Consider the following 18,482-nt stretch of genomic DNA (forward strand, 5'->3'; position numbering starts at 1 on the left):
ATATATATTTGAGATAATAATATGATTAAAATATGACGATGCAACATAGAACTAGCTAGCTATACCATGCCCTATTTCTATTTGCTTTGAGGCCTCGATGATCTACACACGACAAATCTGAATTCTTAGACACCAAAATTCACTCGCAATAATGCAAACTTCCACCGGTTTGATCTCTCGTGGATGGCTGCTGGGTGTTGGAAGTTTGGAACCCCACGCAGTGCCAGAATCGGCAGCCGCGCACACGCCTGGCCACAAAAGCATGTGGCGCACGAGATCAAGCGTCCAAAATTAACCCGCGGCCGCTTCGCCTCGATCTCCTCCTCCGTCCCCTGGCAGTGCCGCGACGCAGCCCAGCCACCTCCACACCAATCGCTCGTGCCCCGCTCCGCTCCGCCGCCCCCCCCGGCCGAGTCAACACCCCCGATGGCGGCTGCGACGGCGGCGGCAGTCCCCGCTGCCACTGCGGCGGAGGAGGAGCGCCGGCTGCTGCGCCTGGAGGAGCAGGCGGAGCACGGCGGCGGCGGCGCCTGGGAGTACCTCTGCCTCGCCCGCCGCCTCCGCGCGCGCCGCCCCGCCCACGTCCTCCGCGTCGGCCTCGACCTCCTCAACGACGCCTCCGCGCGCTCCCGCCTCGCCTCGGAACGTAATTTGCGCTCTGCCCTCCACTCACTTTTTACTGATCTCCGCGTGGTCCCGATTTGTAGATGCATAGATCTCGCCGGCGGCATCCTCCGGGTTAGATCCCCGCCGCCACGATCCACCTGTCTATGCGTACGTGCGGTGCGGTAGATTTGGATTGCCCGGCTGAAACCCTTCTTAATTCCATCCGTTAGATGCTTAGATTGCAGTATGTCTCTGCGGGATCTTTCGCAGTCAGCCAGTCACTGTGATTTTGATACTTGAATTGCGAAAATAGTTCGCAGCTTCTCTCTTTCCTATGTTTTGGTCGTAAACGTGTGCCTGCTTTCTTTTGATGCAGAGTGGACGCTTTATGAGCAGGTGGCCGTGGCAGCCATGGATTGCCAGCGTCTCGATGTGGCAAAGGTGAGCTTCTTCTGTAACCTCTGACATTCATCTGTGATGCTCCCTGGTTCAAGCTCCTGTACTCTGATGCTGTGGTGGCATTACTTAGTCTAGTAACCTTTTGATGGATCTGCAGGACTGTATTGGAGTCCTTTCAAACCAATTTCCTGGGAGCACTCGAGTTGGTAAGTGCTGTTACTGAAATTCAGCTTTAGTGAGAAAATTATGGCTCCTAACATACTATGTTCCGGATGCTGTTATAAGTTCTTTTCTAAGGAGGAATTCATTTCAACATAAATATAGCTTGATCGAGAATTTAGCTAACTTGACAAGAAACTTTGAAATATATCATCTAGCCTCTGCCATATTTCTGTGAGATGCAACTATTTGCGTTAGATTTAGATCTGTGCGTTATTCGTATCATCATGGTGGTTGTTTCATCCCTGTAAATAAAGCCTGGCAAGAACCGCTGAAGGTCCCAAATCAAGCTTTAGGTCTGGATTTTGGTTTATTTGAAGTCACACAAGTATGCATGCACCTACATTAATGTATCAAGACAAAGTTTTAACTAAGAGCTTGGTAGAAAAGAGGACAATTGGATACTTGGAGCTTGAATGTGATATGATAAGTTGCTAAGGATTGAGTACCTAATCATAGTTAGTTCAATAATATTTGCATATACATCTGGGAACTAAATGATTTACTGTTTCAAGTTCAAACGACATGACATCTGCCTACTTATCCCATTCTAGTACTTTGGTCAGTTGTCACCTTTCCGTGTATGCTTAACTCAGTGATGGTGAGCTTGTTTTTTTTTTTTGGGAAGTTAAACATGTATACCTGCACTCTGGATTAATGCATCAAGGCAAAGTGTCGATGTTGTAATTAAGTGCTTGGTAAGAAAGAGGGCAATTGGATACTTGGAGATTGGTGGTGATGTGATTTGGTTATTGAGTTCTTAATCATAGTGCATAAAAAAATAAAAAAATAAATTTATACATCTAAGACCAAAAATTCCTGATTTTGTATTATATGTACAAAAGACTTGACATCTGGTGGATTATATGATGCTGGCACTTGGTCATCTTTCTGCATATGCTGAACTGAATGTGTCCTAATATGTAGCCCGGCTAGAAGCTCTTCTGTTTGAAGCAAAGGGTGAATGGGCTGAAGCTGAAAGAGCCTATGCGCTAATCCTGGAAAACAATCCATTTGATCAGGTATGGTACATTGTAGTTCTGATGATCTCATTTTCATGTTAAAAACATGGTGTGCAAGAGTAGTGCAATCTGCCAATGGAACCAGTCAAATCCTAACGTTCACAGTTTTCTAAACCTCATCTGATGCCATTTTACATTACAACGAATGGTTATCTTCTGTGTTTTGCAGATTGTCCACAAGAGGAAGATTGCTATTGCAAAAGCACAAGGCGATATGTTGTTAGCTGTTGATTATCTCAATAAGTATCTGGAACTGTAAGTAGCTGCATCCACTTTGTTTTAGGAGTAAGATATAGTTATCTCTAAGTCCTTTTGGTGTAACACATTTTAACTGTTTTCTTATATTAGATTTATGTCTGATCATGATGCCTGGAGAGAACTTGCTGAAACATATGTTTCCTTACAAATGTAAGCCGTTCAATATTGATGCATTCGACATAATCTGATAGATAGGGATGCATGATACTAAATTGTTTCCATTTGTTATCAGGTACAAGCAAGCTGCTTTTTGTTATGAGGAGCTAATATTAGCCCACCCAACCATTCCACTTTATCATATAGCCTATGCTGAGGTAATCTAAACAACTCAAAAGGCAGCCCCTCTGCAAAAAGAATGAATGAAAAATATATTTTGCAATCTGTAAAATTATTTCTCATTATTTTGTCAAATATTTCCCTCTGATGGATACTTCATTGCTACCAAGCAAAGGTTTAATAACATCATAAAGATATGAAAATGAAACATCCAAAATCAAATAAAACTTGCCAAGTTATTGCTGAAGTAGGATTTTTCAAGAGAATTAAAACTTGGTACTTAGTGATATATTGAGAAAAAAGGACAGGACTTGATATGACATCTGTTTTGTTTCATATTGTGCTTCACAGTGATGACTTTCTTGAGATATTGATTGTAATTCGCAGTAGATCCAATGCATTGCATCCTTGTAACAACTGTGAGGGCGATGAAACTATTAGGGAATCAACTTGGTTCCACCAGTGACCAGTTTTAATGCTAATTATTTCACATACTTATATGCCACCATATTTATGATTTCACTGTTTGTTTGTGTTGTCTTTCTGACTCCAATTTAGAGTCAATCCTACGTTCCCACATTACTCAGGTGCATGCAACATTCTAGTGCTTAAGAAACCATAAGCATATCTTGGTTCAAGATTCAATGGGAAGAATAATTGATTTTGCACTGTACCCGCATGTAGTTCTGCTGATTTTTTAATGCAATTGCGCTCAGTGTATATACTTATGTTTTGAAGGTTCTGTACACTATGGGTGGCTTGGAAAATCTTCAGACAGCTAAGAAGTATTATGCATCAACGATCCAGTTGACTGGAGGCAAGAATACAAGAGCCCTCTTTGGTGTATGTCTGGTAAGGCCATACTGGTGCTGGTAAACTTGGAGAATCTCAGTTGCTTCTTTCTGTTATCCAATAGTGATTCTTACGCATACCTTAAACACCCACAGTGTACTTCGGCAATCAATCAGTTGACCAAAGGAAGGAACAAGGAGGAAGAGGGCTCTGAGCTGCAGAGCTTGGCTGCAGAAGCCCTGATGAAGAATTACAAGCAACATGCTCCATCAAAGGCGCCCCTTATCAGCAGCATGTTGAAGAACATGAAACTCTCCTGATCCCAGCTAGCTTCACACATCCACATTGGCCTCGTTGACAGATAATTAAATTGTTGCCAGCATAATGCTTGTTTTTTGGATGGCACCAACATCGCAAAGGTTAAAATTAGATGCTCCCATGTCCATGGGTTGTACAATACCTGTTTGTTTACCGAGAAAATATACATGGCTCCTTTTCATTCGATGTTCTACTATAGATCAATAAACCTCGATTGTATTTCAGCACAAACAAAATTTTGAATCAGTCATCGGAGAAGTTGTAGCTGTTGATTTTGATTGGTCTCTAACAGTTGTAGTCTTGTAGATGATTCCTGACCCTGGGTATTTCAGTTTTCTCTTAATGTGTTTTCTTGGTCGCTGTCTGATTTCACTCTGCAATGGCTGCAATATTCTGAACTTGCAATGCTGCTAGTACTTTGTTGTTTGGATATGGTGAATCGAGAGGTATCCATATGTACCTATTGTTGTAGACTTGTAGTGTACCGTACAATTCTTAATCAGCGATGTTCTGGATTGTTGAGAGGCTTGAAGCATCCTCTAATTGCATTCAAAGCAGAGCCTTATTTGCAGGTTTATGAGAAGAAGAAAAAAACAACAACTTTCTTTGAGTTGAGAGTATGTAGATGGTAGATGGTAGCTTAGTTTCGAGGCACGACCCTCATGCCTCCTTCACAATCCATTTCAGCTCTATCTATTTTTAGTTTAAAATTATATAAAATTATGGCACAATTCTCGTTGAACCTGATTCTTAAATTTACTAAGCTAAATTAGAGGTACCAACGATGCATCATCATTCTTGTTTATCCAAAACGCCATCTTCATTATTTCTTCAAAGCATTGTGACACATAAGATGAGATCATCCAATCGGCCGCGGGCGCTTCGCCTCGATGCCTCCGCGTCGGGACGAAGAGCACGAGGCCGAGGCGGCAGCACGCCGCGACACAGCCACTGAGCCACCTCATCGATATAGCAACCAGACGGATCAGCAGCAGAGCGCTCGCTCACGTCACTCCGGAGGAGGAGTCCAGTCTCCACTGCTCGCTCTCTGGAGTCGTCTTCGTCGGGGGTGTCCAGTCTAGATCGCCGCCGGCACGATGCTCGCTGCTTCGTCCGGTCAAATGGCTGGGCTCTGCTTCCCACGCCGGGCGCCCTCTCCGCTCCTCAACCGCCGCGGCCTCCTCCATCGGCGCCCCGCCGCGACGCCCCGGTGCGCGGCTGCATCCTCCTCTCCGACGCCTTCGTCCGCCGACTCCGCGGTAAGTTCTAGCTTATTGCGTGCTCTCCACCTCGTCTGTTTCGCGGTGATTCCCCTTGCTTGTTTTTCCTACTTCTCGTCGTGCTCCGCGTTGAGGCGGGCGAGAACGTCAGTGCTCGTTACCATTTCGTCAGAATTTCCCGAACGAGTGGGAATTTCCGGCGAGCCGGGCAAGCTGCGGCGATCCGCGATCCGAACGGTGCGCTATAAATGCCGGGCGCCCGAGGTTCAGTCTCCCCGGTGATCCCTACCTGGCAGCGGTACTGGTACCATCCCCTTTCTGCCTCGGGGGCAGCAATGCTTTTGGAGGAGCCACCTAATTTCGACCCACCTTTTGATCGCTTGCCGAAATTTCCGTGCACTAGGTGTTGAGGTCGTCATTATTAAAATCGGCTGTGCGAGTGTGATCGACCTAGGCAGTTCCACCCATCTCAATTATTTGGGGGGGGGGGGGGGGGGGGGGGGTGCGGCGGTGATGGGGCAGATGAGATGGTACAGCCGTTCCTATCATCCTGATCCCGGGTTAGTTGGGTCCTTTTTATGTCTACATTCTTCTTTATCGTTGCGGGCTTTATTATTTGGACCCTTTTGATGCATAGAGGTTTCTTTTTAGCCTTGTGGGAAGCTTGATTTTGTTACAGGCATAGGCATGCCATTGTGTATTTGGTCTCATTGTTCTACATGGATTGTGAAAATTGCTGGTACATGCGTCAAATTGTGAAACTGTGGGAACCTTCAAGTAATGTGTTGCAAATAGTAATCCTGTGAAGCATGAATAGTTTGTTTTATGGATTACCGCATGGGCAATATTGAGTCTTCACTCAAATTATAAGACATTTAGCCTCAAACTTGCATTGATCCACTTTGCAGCTTGAACACCCACTTCGTAGAAAGTGCTCTCCCCTACTTGAGAGTGTTCTATTGCCTGGCAGAAGTGATTTGACTGTGCATGAATGGAAGGCAGTTCCAGATATCTGGAGGACAGCGGCAGAAAAATATCCTGACTTCGTAGCTGTAATAGATCCTTACCATGAACCGCCGACAGAATGGACATATACACAGGTACATCTTTGACTCCAATACGAAAAATTGATGCTTGATGATCTAAGACTAAAAACAGGAGATCAACTTAGATGGCAATTCATAAATGTTGTTGTTCTTCCGTTACTGAATAATCACCTTTAAAGGAAAAGAACATGAGTCTGAAAGACATTAAATCCGCCGAGGCTCTCTGTGTGATTATATTTTAGATGCACACAGATAGTAACAATGAGCACCGCTCTATCTGAGTCATGCATTCTCATCAACTAAACATATTCATTTTCCCTATCACATATAGAATATACAGTTACATTTATTTCAGAGCTTTAATGGTCACAAATGTAAGATACCTAATTGCTAATTCATGTTCTTATCAGCTTGAACAAGAAATATTGGATTTTTCTCAAGGTCTAAGGGCCATTGGTGTTGCTCCAGATGAAAAGCTAGCTCTTTTTGCTGACAACTCATGTCGGTGGCTAGTTGCAGATCAAGGTAACATATTTTTTTTTTGTTTTGAGATGGTAACATGCATTGTGATTCCCCATTATTGTTACTTTTCTGGTGATAGTTCTGTGGCTCCTACCTTCCTGATATTTGCTGCTGGAGCATTCTTGTCAGCAGTGCCTTAGATATGTCATTTTACTGTCACAGAAACTAGGCATCAAAATATCAGCTTGGGCTTGATTTTTTAGTAATAGATAAAGATGTGTCCTAAAGCTACACAGTACAATGGTAGCTATGTGTTCTGTGCATTTATATGCTTAGCTATGTGTTTATCATTTTTGTTATGTCAGTTATCTAGATAGTTTCATGTAACTATTGTCCAATACATGAGCAGATTCCTTCGCCATTGATGATTGTCACTAATACATGATATGCAGGAATCATGGCAACTGGTGCTATCAATGTTGTTAGAGGAACAAGATCGTCCGATGAAGAATTGTATCAAATATACACTCATTCAGAAAGGTGAGTTTTATTAAATTATCTCTTAACTTGAAATCATTTATCGGAGTTTACATAATTGAATTTGCCATATCGGGGTTAGAGCTGTAGGGAATTCCAGCCTGTCATGGCATTAAATGAAGTTGCGGTACTTTATCTCCTTCAATCCAGAATCCAGATGGCCTTATGAGACTTCAACTCTCAAATTCTCTTATAATAGTAATAAAAGAAAAAAAAAAGAGATGGTTTCTGTTAAACACAGCCAAGCCAGGCCTCTATAGATGAGCATTAATTTCAAAATGGCTAGTAATTTAATTCTTCAATTGGTTCTGCTTTGGTTTTTAGGGGATATGCACTGCGGGTGCAAGTTTGCCTTTTTGTTTTCCAGCTAGACTTAATGTTAGAACTGGATGAACTGCAGCATCCTTATCAATAGGGAGATCAAATAGTCAACCTTATAATAAACCTACTCTAGCATGTGACTCTGCTTGCTTTTTGATATCTATGGTAGGCAAAAACATTTGCAATGTGCTATTGTTATTATATGCTAGGTTATCAGAAACTATATCCCAAGAAATATGCATGTCAGTTGTCAGATATATTAATTGGATTGTTTCATCTTGAACAGTTGAACTTAACAATGGAATAGTCTAAGACTGGTTGCTTACTGAATCAATATCATTGTATTGCACAACTTATAAATACGCAAAGCAGATTCATTCATCAAACTTGATAAATTATGTATCATATGAACTCTGGAAATGTAGGCAGAGAGATTATAGTACTATTACTGGTTTATTATTCTGCTCCATAATATTTATTCAGTACATATTTTTTTTGCGAAGGTATTCAGTACATATATTTGTTTATATTTTTTACTTTCATGTCGTGATTATGAATTTATTGTTTTTCCCCATCACAGCATTGCACTTGTTGTGGACAGTCCTCAATTCTTTAACCGGCTTGCAGAATCTTTCATACCGAGGATTAATCCAAGATTCATTATGCTACTTTGGGGTGACAAATCATCTATAGATAGCCAAGCTGTGAAAGATATACCACTTTACAGCTACAAGGATATAACCGAACTTGGTCGAGAAAGCCGTAATGCACTGTTTCTTTCTGGCCAGCAAGGTACCTCTTGTGTGATATCATAATGTAGTATGGATCATAATTAACAATCATCTGACAGTTCAGTTTCTTTAAGAACTGTGGTTTTAAGAACACTTTCTTCTGTTATTACAGTGTTTCTAGCAGTAAATAAAGTACAATAAATTCATAAGTTATGTTGCCCTGTAGTATTCTCATCGTGTAAATAAGAAAAAAATGGGCACCCAAATTCAAGTCGAAGAGGACCTGAACCTGGGTGGTGGGGTTGTACACCCAGACCTAGCTCAGTTCGTGCCCTGTGATATTTAGGATGTAGGGTCCTTAATAAATCTCTGATTTAATGCTTGACCTGATCATTTAGTTGTATCAGGACCTTAACACTTAACTTGTTTCTGCCCCAGTCTGAACTGATTCTTGCTAAGCAGCACTCATTTGGAATCTGTTGATTTAAGAACAGCACTAAATTTTCGTTCTTGTTTGTTTCAAGGTTATAAGAATAAGTGAAAAATCTCAAATAACTTTTAGTTCTTAGAAAATTATTCCTTTCTTCGATGACATAATGCTGCCGTATCATGCAATAGGTTCATTGTGTCCTCCATAAATTCTTTTTTCTTCAATGATACTGTTATTTCGTGCAGTAGATTGATTATGCCAGTAGTCTTGTACAATTTGGCAAAGCATGGAAATTGCATGTTCAATACTCTCTGGTACTTGTAGTCAACTCGCACCCATATACAGTTTCCTTTTCACAACTGTGCTAGTCAATGGAACTGTTATTTTTTATTTGTCAGGTCAGCAAGATGTGTTTGAAACTATTAGCCCTGAAGATGTCGCCACACTTATATATACTAGTGGAACAAGTGGCACACCAAAAGGCGTAATGCTTACCCACCGAAATCTCTTGCACCAGGTAAAGATAAAAACGTTACAATTTTAACTAAGATGGTTAAAGTGATGGTGGTGCCATGTGTAATAGCTACCATCCCCCCCTCATCTTGATGTGATTTCTTAATCCCTATGGTACGAACGTACTCATGCTAATTAATACTATATTTTTTCCTTGAATGCCTATAAATTTTTCAACCACCCTGTTAAAATATCCACCCTGTTAGGTTTTATGTTTGATATATTCCTCGTTTATACACATTTTATGCTGTTCTGTTCCACAGATAAATAATTTGTGGGACATTGTACCGGCAGAACCTGGTGATAGATTCCTAAGCATGCTTCCACCATGGCATGCATATGAGCGTGCCTGTGAGTACTTCATCTTCACTTACGGAATCCAGCAAGTTTACACCACTGTGAAGTACCTGAAGGTATGATTTTCGTATGATTCAACATAAATTACCTTACTATAGATAGTTTCAGCATTAAGCACCTTGTGATGTTATTAAGGATGCTTACTATAGTAGGCTTCTGCACAAAGCACCTAGTAATGTGGTCTCATGGTGTATTTTGTGTGCTCTGCTGCATGAGTAATGCTGTATTATTCTTTATCAGCTTAGTAAAAGATGCAAAATGGGTCAGATCTTGTATTAGCATGCAGCAATCTGCAGAACTCCTTTCTACATTTCAATCTGTGTTGCTGTTCACTATTTCTATTGTTTATCTGTTGCAGAAGATGCTGAAGTTCCTTAGGGCATTTTGACATCTTCTTCTATCTTCTTTGATAGGAAGATTTGCAGCGTTACCAACCTCAGTATATTATATCAGTGCCGCTGGTCTATGAAACTTTGTACAGGTTAGTTTTTCTACTGCTCCTTCTGTTCTTTTTTATTTGATGCTTTATAGGCGACACACTTTCTAAAACTTGTCTGTCAGTATATTAAAAATATCAGTGTTTGACATATTTAAAATATATGACTAGATTTGCCTTTAGTATCTCTTTGTAATACGTACTACAGGAAATGATTGGTCATTAAAAGGGACAATTCATTTCAATAAGGCAGTGGTGCCTAGATGTTGCTACATGTAGGTTGCAACTATTTTTTACCATTAAATGGTTGTGAGTAGTGAGTGGTGAGTAGTGACACTTTATGGAAAGTATTTTGGCCATTTCCTAATCTTCTTCTTCACTTGTTACAGTTCAATTCATAGGCAGATCTCTTCCAGTTCGGCTGCTCGAAAGATTATTGCTCTTTCACTTATCAAGATAAGCTTACTATATATGGAGGCAAAGAAGATCTATGAGGTCTGGACACCGAGTTGGCATAAGTTACTTATGTTATGTTCAGGGAAATTTACTTTAAAGATGCTATACTTTGTTTCTTTATTCTTTATTAACCAGATGATCTAGAAGTTCCTCTAGTTATTTCTACTTGTGGTCTCTTTCTCTGCTTGACTCAGTTTCCTTTTCCTATTTTTTTCCTCTTCCATTGGAAAGGGAACAGTTTTATCAAACAATACTGCTGAACCATCATTCATCGTCTATATGGTAAAGTGGCTGTGGGCAAGATTTGTTGCTGCATTTCTGTGGCCTTTGCATAATCTGGCAAAGATTCTAGTCTACAAGAAAATTCATTCAGCAATCGGGATTTCAAAGGTAAATTTATTTTTCTTTTATTCTTATGTTTGTGTTACATTATTGATCCTTGCATTTTGACAAGTAATCCATGCAGTTTTGAGTGTAAGTTGAGCTTCGATAACTCCTATCTTAACAAACACTTAATAAATCACATGGTTTCTGGATAACTTGCAGGCTGGTATTAGTGGTGGTGGCAGTCTTCCGATGCATGTTGATAAGTTTTTTGAGGTACAGAGTTGATAAATTTTTTTTGAGGTAAAGGGTTGTCAAGAAACTTCTTATTTAAAATATGAGTAGCTTTATCAATGTTTTGTTCTTTCAGGCCATTGGCATTAAAGTACAAAACGGCTACGGTCTAACTGAGACTTCTCCTGTTGTTGCTGCTAGACGACCATTCTGTAATGTAAGATGAGGAGACACTTGAATGGATACAGTCATTCATACTGTTTGCTATTTATTACATATGATATTTCTAACATTAGTAGTTTGTGTCAATTGAAGGTTCTTGGCACAGTTGGCCATCCAGTAAAGCATACCGAAATCAAGGTCTTCGACATAGAGACCGGTGAGGTGCTTCCAGATGGTTCAAAGGGGATTGTGAAAATTAAAGGGCCGCAAGTTATGAAGGGATACTATAAGGTTCTACTTCCTTCCTTTACTGAATACAAATTAATTGCCAAATCTAAACTAGATGGTACTGATGTTCCATTAACATATTGCTAGTAAAGTTAACAATTCCTTTTGGTAGAAATGAACTGATCATTACTCTTCATAAGAATTAATTGGTTCTTTGTGGAGCATGGTTTAGATTTTTTGTACTTATAGATAACTATGGATGCGGTCCACAGTTATTAACAACTTGTAATGTTTGGTAAATAGTTGATAAACAAGGAGCTGTAATATTCCTATAATTTCATGTTTTACTTAATATATTAATCCTTCAGTATGGTGTTTATGGTCTGATGGATATAGCCAATAGTGAAATGGATATTAAGAACCAAGATATTTAAATCTTATAACCCATGTTAAGGCACCATGGTCAGAATAATAATTTTTTTTATTCTTGTTCAGCTTTCTTTGAGGGCTATTTTCTCTCATAATTTTTTGTGTGCTATTAGAACCCATCGTCTACAAATGAAGCTCTGGACCAAGAGGGTTGGTTCAGCACTGGAGATATAGGTTGGATTGTACCTCACCATGCCGTAGGGCCAAGTCGCAAGTGTGGAGGGATGCTTGTTCTTGAAGGGCGTGCAAAGGATACAATAGTCCTATCTACAGGTTTATATTATAATTAGTCTCTCCTTTTTTCAGAGTGTAATATACTATATAAATTCGATTATTTATGATTTATTATTCAACCTACTGTTTGGTCTTTGATGTTGCACACCGGTAGTCTAGTTGGATATCATATGATTTTTTTATTGCACTTGACCATCTCATTTGCAGGTGAAAATGTTGAACCTGCTGAGATTGAGGAAGCAGCCGGCAGGAGTAACTTGATTAATCAGATAGTTGTGATTGGCCAGGTAAAAGATATGTAATCATCAGTACAATCAATTTAGGCTCCTTAAAATGTGTGGGCACATATCTTTTTCTTGATGCTACTAGGGGAAATATTCTGAAAAAAAAAACATGCCATTATCTGAAACTATCTGGTATTACTGCTACTGCATTGCATGTGCATGTACCAAATTTATCTTACAATCTTCTTTCTGGTGATGTGCTTAGATTTTGATACAGTACAGCAACGATAAATAGATTAGTGCCACTGAAAGACTGAAGTCACAAAGTTCCTGCCTTTGTTCTTTGCATAGGATCAACGGCGTCTTGGTGCCATAATAGTTCCCAACAATGATGAAGTTCTGGCAGAAGCAAAAAGGAAGTCCATCCTTGATGAGAATGGTGAACTAGGGAAAGATAAGGTCATGAATATGCTATATGATGAGCTGAGAATCTGGTAAGAGTTGCCTGATCCGTTGTTGTTTCTCTCATTCTGTTGCCATCTTCTTACTTACTGTTGGGAATCTTAAAACGTATAGTACAACAGAATTAAAAAGTGGTACATGTGATTCTGTTGATTTGGTCCTGTACAACCATACACGGGTTTTCTCTGTTTGCACGTGGCACTATTTCAGAGCAAGCATTGAAGTATTTTCTGTCAATAAATTTCAGGACCGCACATTGCTCTTTCCGTATCGGCCCTATCATGATTGCTGATGAGCCATTCACAGTAAGTTTTCACTCATATATTTATAATTGAGAAATTCTCTTGGCTGCAAGCTTGACGTTATTTTCTATCCAGATTGACAATGGTCTGATGACACCCACCATGAAAATAAGAAGGGACAAAGTGACAGCCAAATATCAGAGGGAGATCGAAGCCTTGTTCAAGTGAGATATACGGAATTGAAGTACAGTGTTCTTGCGTGATGCACATGACGATTGAAGTACAGCTGTAATAAGAAATTGAGAGCATATACAGAGCGACGCATAGATCCATATGATTGAAATAAGGTTGTTGAGTAAATACTAGTTTTTAATAGACGTGTACATGCAATAATCTGTATGGCTGTCGACCAGTAAAACGCATTGCTAAGACCATGGAACTTTCTACGACTCGCCGTCGTCTATGATCAGGTTGGACGGCCGCCGGCGGTGCCAGCAACATTGACAGCGACGGCAGCGAGGACCATGAAAACGGCGATACGGAACAGCCCGCGGAGCAACCCTCGGCAGCAGCTGCCACCCGCCGCTCCGCCATCGTCCTCCTCGTCGCTGCCGGACTGATCCGAGCTGTAGCCGCTGCTGTCGTCGTCATTGGCCTCCCCTTCTGTGCTCACGGTCGGCGCCGGCGCTGGACCCTTCATCATCTCCTCCTGGTTCTGATGCTCGCCGTTGCCCACCGCCGGCTGCTTCTTCTTCTGCTTCCTGTTGCTCGCCTTCTTGTCCTTGCGACCGTGCTTTGGAGCGTCGCCGCCGACCCCGCTGCTCTCCCCGCTGGGCGCAGGCTGCTGCTTGTCCTTGGCCTTCCCGTCGTCAAGTTTCCTGCTGGCCATGGCCGCCGCCTCCTCGCTGTCGCCGGGGTCGTTGTCGGCGAGGAGAGCCCACATGTTGGGGCTCGCCTTGATGCCTCCCACCATGTCGCCGGTCGTCGACGATCCACGTACGGTCGTCGCAGCAGAAACGTACGATGGATCTCGAGCGTGTCAGGCTGTGCACCCTGGCTTTAAAATAAAATCCGCGTGGCAAGCATCAGAGTTCCTTTTTTCCTCCAATTGCGACAGCATCTGTGATGGAGTTCGTGGACGAGCCCGTCTCGATCATCGTACACTGCTAGCCAGATCGAGTACGTGCATGTTGTGCCAGCCAGATCGAGTCCTGGTGCTCATGTACTGTCGTGTCAAGATCGAGTCCTGGCCGGTGTGGTGATCGTGCACAAGCATTGGTTGGAGTCTAACACGGGCGGGCTGGCCTAGTACGCTCCTGAAACGGATCCGATCCGATCCGATCCGACGTGGAGAGCGCGCGCGCTCCGAGGCGGACTCGGCGACGCGATCCAACGGCCGCGTCCCGGGGCCCGGCCCTATAAAAGGCGCCGTGCCTCCACCATCGGGGAACAAACCAAACCCACCACCAGCCGCCTTTTCTTCGATCGAGGGTTTAGCTAGCCTAGGGTAGAAGGGCGGCGGGCTAGGGTATCCGCCGCCGCCGCGATGGCCACCTACAACTTCGACCTGCTCGACCTCGCGGATGGCGAGTCCGGTGACGCCGCGGTGTCCGTCGTCGTCGGCAAGAAGAAAACCTTGGCCGCCGACGCCAAGATCGCCGACGCCGCCGACCCCGCCCAGCCCGCCGTCCAGGAGAAGCCCAAGTCGTACTCCTACTACACCAAGCTGCAGCTCGACGAAGGTACGTACCAGCCGTGCGCTTTCCCCCCCCTTCTCTAGATTGGATTATCGACCTCGCATGCCCTGATTTTGGGTTGTATTGACTTGTTGTTATCTTGTTGATATATATTCGTGTTTATTCATTAATCGTTCGATCCCTTGTGTTCCGTCTGTCAATCCATATGTGTGCCGCCATGCATGCGCTGGTCCCGATCGTGTTTATATGCGCTGATCTATCATTATGGATTTTAAGCTAGTTAAGTTATATATGATTGATTGATTCCTAATTCCGATCTTGTTCGATCAAATCTACTATATCTCCTAGTTGAGTGTAATTAGAGTTATATGATATTGATTGATTCCTAATCCCGATCTTGTTTGATTAAATCTACTATATCTCATAGTAGGATGTAGTTAGCGTGGTGCCCTTTGCATTGTGTCGATTGATCTGTTTACCAACGTAGTAAATAGTAAGTAGAGATGTGCCAACTCGGTTACCTTTATGCCGTTGTTACTGATTGGTAGATTGACTTTTTTTTATCTTATGGTCATCCATAATCATCATGTGCACTTCTTTCTGGTTCGCGTCTCACCCTGGCGTGCTCTTGTTGGATGCCAGCTCTAAGAATATGTAAGCAAAAGCAGAAAAGGTTGAAGGAGGCTCAGGAAAAACTGAGGGGAGAGGAAGCAAAGTTGAAGGAGCAACCAGGGAATGAAGCCCGTCTCAAGGAGGTGTCGGATGAGCAACGGAAACTTTGGTTGGAGCAGAAGAAACTGTGGGAGGAACGGAACACATTGGAGCCGAAGAGAGATGCTTTTTACAAGGAGAATGGGATTCCTCTGCGCAGGGCGAAGAATAAGGGCATCGAGAAGAAGCCCAGCGATGTAGATCCTGGCAGCAATCACAATGGTGTTAATGGCAATGTCTACAACAATAATGATGATGGCAGCTGTTGTTACAGCAGCGACTATGGTGGGAACAATGACGAGTATCTAGCACAGCTGTGTGATGGTGGTGAGCACTACCCGCATAGCCATGATGAGAGGCAGGTAGAGAGAGGTCATTACCACTACAACAAGGGTGATAGGCAAGGGTACCGTCAGGGCCAGCCTAGGATGAAGAAGGTGTACGTGCCCAAGGTGAAGGCGTCCTCTGATGCTGGAACAGAGGCTGAGGAAAAGCCTGAAGAGAATAGTGCGTCTGCTACCACCATGGAACAAAAGGAGGCCAGTGCTGATAATGCAGATGTTGTGCCTGCTTCTGAATCAGACAAGTCTGCTGGGTAAATTCCAATATCCTTATACAAATTTTGCAGATGAAATCTGTATCTCCTTATGTAGATGTGATGATTTTGTATGAAACTTATGAATGTTTTATTGCCAGGGGTGCTGCCCAAGAAGCTCCTAACAATGGAACTAGGACTCATTTCCTAAAGGAGAAGCGCAATGGCTCTGAGAAGAGGAAGAAGAAAAATGCTAAGAAAAACAGTGGCACTGAGCCAGAGAAGGTGAAGAAGCAAGATTCTGAGGTAGATGGCTCGAAATGGGCAGACAAGCAACCACTGGAAGAAGAGAAAAAGGTAATGCCTCGCTGAATATATAGCCATGCATTCAGTTCTTGCTTGCCAAGCGTTTGCTGAACTTCATTATTTGAACAGACCCTTGCTGAGTATGAGAAGATGCGCGAGGAGAAAAAGAAGACCTCGGAGGCCTCAAAAACTGAGGCGAGGAAGGTCACTGCTGATGAATTTAAGGGCCTGCAGATGTTGGAGAAAAGGAAGCTGGATGTTGAGGAAGCTGTCATCAAGGTAGAAAAGGCTCAGCTCAAGGTTAAGGAGGCTAGCAATAAGGAAGAAGTTCAGGCCGAGGGGAAGGATGCTGCTGCAAAGGATGGCAAACCTAAGAAGGTAGATGTTTCATTAAAACACGTAATCTTTCAACTTGATGTGTCGTACGGTATCTAATATTTCTTTGACACCTTTCCAGGTTGTTGTCCCCCACCAAAACCTTGGGTTCAGGCCACCAAGCCGTGTACCTTACGTTCAGGAAGATGGCTCTTCTGCTCGTGCTCGCTTCAATAATGGTGGTTTCCAGGGTGGCAGCCGTGACAACAGCACTGAGCCCCGGGTCAATGGCAGAGCAGCCCAGAACGAAGCTGGTGGCCACAACGGCAATGGTGCACCACGGGGTGCCTACAATGGCCGAGGCGACGGCGCTCCGAGGGGCGACTACTCCGGCCACCGGAATGGGTACATGGGCAACGGTGGATACGATTACGGCAGGGGCAACGGTGGATACGGCTATGGCAGGGGGCAAGGTGGGAACCAAAGCAATGGCGGCTACCAGCAGCAGCGGCAGGGCGGCAACGTTGGCCAATACCAGCAGGAGCGCGCTGGCAATGGTGGCTACTACCCGCAGAGGCACCACCCAGCCAGTGACAGGTACCACCAGCAGCGCGGCAACTCTGGCGATCGCCGCAATTTCGCGCGCGTCCCTGCGCCGGTCCTGAACGTCAAGGAGTTCCCTGAGCTGCCTGTACCCACCTCGGCTCGATCTGCTGCGCCGGCCTCTGCACCCACGCCGGTCCCAGCTCAGGCCTCTGCACCGGCGGCCGCTCCGGCTCAGGCCCAGGCGCCTAGCTCTTCTGATTAGTTTCCCTTTTAGCTTTTGGGTGAGGATGGAGAGATGAACGTGAGGCACGCCTCATGAAATTTTGTAACGGATGCTTTACTGTTTTATTCAGCTTTTTTTGATTCAGTATTTCTTGTTCTGATTTAATTTGTTTGAAAGCTTGTTTAGAATCTTTTTCTGCTCTCTGCTCTACTCCTTCCATTTCAAAATGCAGATAGTTTTAGCTTTTCTACCTACATAGGTTTAACCCTATATTTAGATGCATAGCAATATGTATGAATTTGAAAGTCCCACATTTTAAAACAAATTGTGTTGACACCGGCCTTGACACTACAATTATACTTCTCGGGAGAGGGTCAAAAGGATATCTCTCTCCAGCAGTCGGAGCAAAATCTCCTTCCCTAGATCGTTACAGATTTTTATCTGTATCTAATTACATAACTGACTCACCCTATTTTCTAGATAAGCTCGGTCATTGCATAACACGTGAAATTTTCCTTTCCTTCTATCTCCATATTTCAAAAAAAAAACTCGAGTATTCCTTTCCTTGATTGACCTTATCAACAGCTTGAACTATGGCATGTTAGCTCACGTGTATGTCTCCTGTCCTTCTTTGCTCCAAACTCATCCTGCTGAGAACTTACTCTGTTGCGCGTCACAAGAACCGTGGCTGTTGTGTATGCATATGACCTGTATCTGACCAATGCATTAATCTAGCTGAATAAAGTATAATTTCTCACCCGGTTACTCAGTCACTTATAATCCAAATTAAATTGATTTGAACATCATAAACCAAATCAAATCAATTCGGTTCATCATTACAGGTGTCAAATTTTGGTAGAAACAATAATTTTGGAAGGAGGGAGTATTATGCAATCCGATGAAAATTTTCAATTTATTCGTTCAATTCTAAACCAAAAATAAGGCCTCACAACATTAATTTGGAATCTCAGCTCAGTTTTTATCTCATTCATTTATACCCAATTATATTACTATAAGAAGACCTATCATCTTTTATATATAGCTGCAATGATTATGTCAGCCACCTGGAACGGAAGTTGTCCAGTGTCCACTTGTTGGAGTGTACTTGTGGGGACTGGCCAGGGGATATCTGACTCAGATTATGAGTACCTCCTAACTTTTGTTCCAAAAGTGTTGAAATTAAAAAAGGTTATAGTTCGTAAACCGGGCAT

At 42.9% G+C, this 18,482-nt stretch overlaps 3 protein-coding genes across 3 annotated transcripts; all 3 read left to right on the forward strand.

The window, feature by feature from the left end:
* Positions 1-402: 402 nt before the first annotated feature.
* Positions 403-4,162, forward strand: LOC117837596 (uncharacterized). Its single transcript, XM_034717304.2, has 9 exons — positions 403-646; positions 983-1,047; positions 1,163-1,211; positions 2,152-2,246; positions 2,416-2,501; positions 2,595-2,654; positions 2,737-2,818; positions 3,519-3,632; positions 3,728-4,162. Exons 1-9 carry the CDS (start codon positions 427-429, stop codon positions 3,890-3,892), a joined length of 936 nt encoding a protein of 311 aa, XP_034573195.1. The 5' UTR covers positions 403-426; the 3' UTR covers positions 3,893-4,162.
* Positions 4,163-4,792: 630 nt separating this feature from the next.
* Positions 4,793-13,311, forward strand: LOC117837594 (probable acyl-activating enzyme 16, chloroplastic). Its single transcript, XM_034717302.2, has 18 exons — positions 4,793-5,149; positions 6,019-6,210; positions 6,567-6,681; positions 7,071-7,158; positions 8,057-8,268; positions 9,036-9,154; positions 9,414-9,563; positions 9,921-9,988; positions 10,333-10,438; positions 10,631-10,789; positions 10,946-10,999; positions 11,094-11,174; positions 11,273-11,410; positions 11,890-12,049; positions 12,218-12,297; positions 12,586-12,728; positions 12,944-13,001; positions 13,074-13,311. Exons 1-18 carry the CDS (start codon positions 4,988-4,990, stop codon positions 13,164-13,166), a joined length of 2,178 nt encoding a protein of 725 aa, XP_034573193.1. The 5' UTR covers positions 4,793-4,987; the 3' UTR covers positions 13,167-13,311.
* A 628-nt stretch (positions 13,312-13,939) lies between these two features.
* Positions 13,940-17,415, forward strand: LOC117837595 (uncharacterized). The gene is made up of 5 exons (XM_034717303.2): positions 13,940-14,680; positions 15,278-15,941; positions 16,043-16,238; positions 16,317-16,565; positions 16,645-17,415. The coding sequence occupies exons 1-5, from the start codon at positions 14,485-14,487 to the stop codon at positions 17,308-17,310; spliced, it is 1,971 nt and encodes a 656-aa protein (XP_034573194.1). The 5' UTR covers positions 13,940-14,484; the 3' UTR covers positions 17,311-17,415.
* The last annotated feature ends 1,067 nt before the right edge of the window (positions 17,416-18,482 follow it).

This window comes from Setaria viridis, chromosome 9, assembly GCF_005286985.2.
Source record: "Setaria viridis chromosome 9, Setaria_viridis_v4.0, whole genome shotgun sequence".
Lineage (NCBI taxonomy): Eukaryota > Viridiplantae > Streptophyta > Magnoliopsida > Poales > Poaceae > Setaria > Setaria viridis.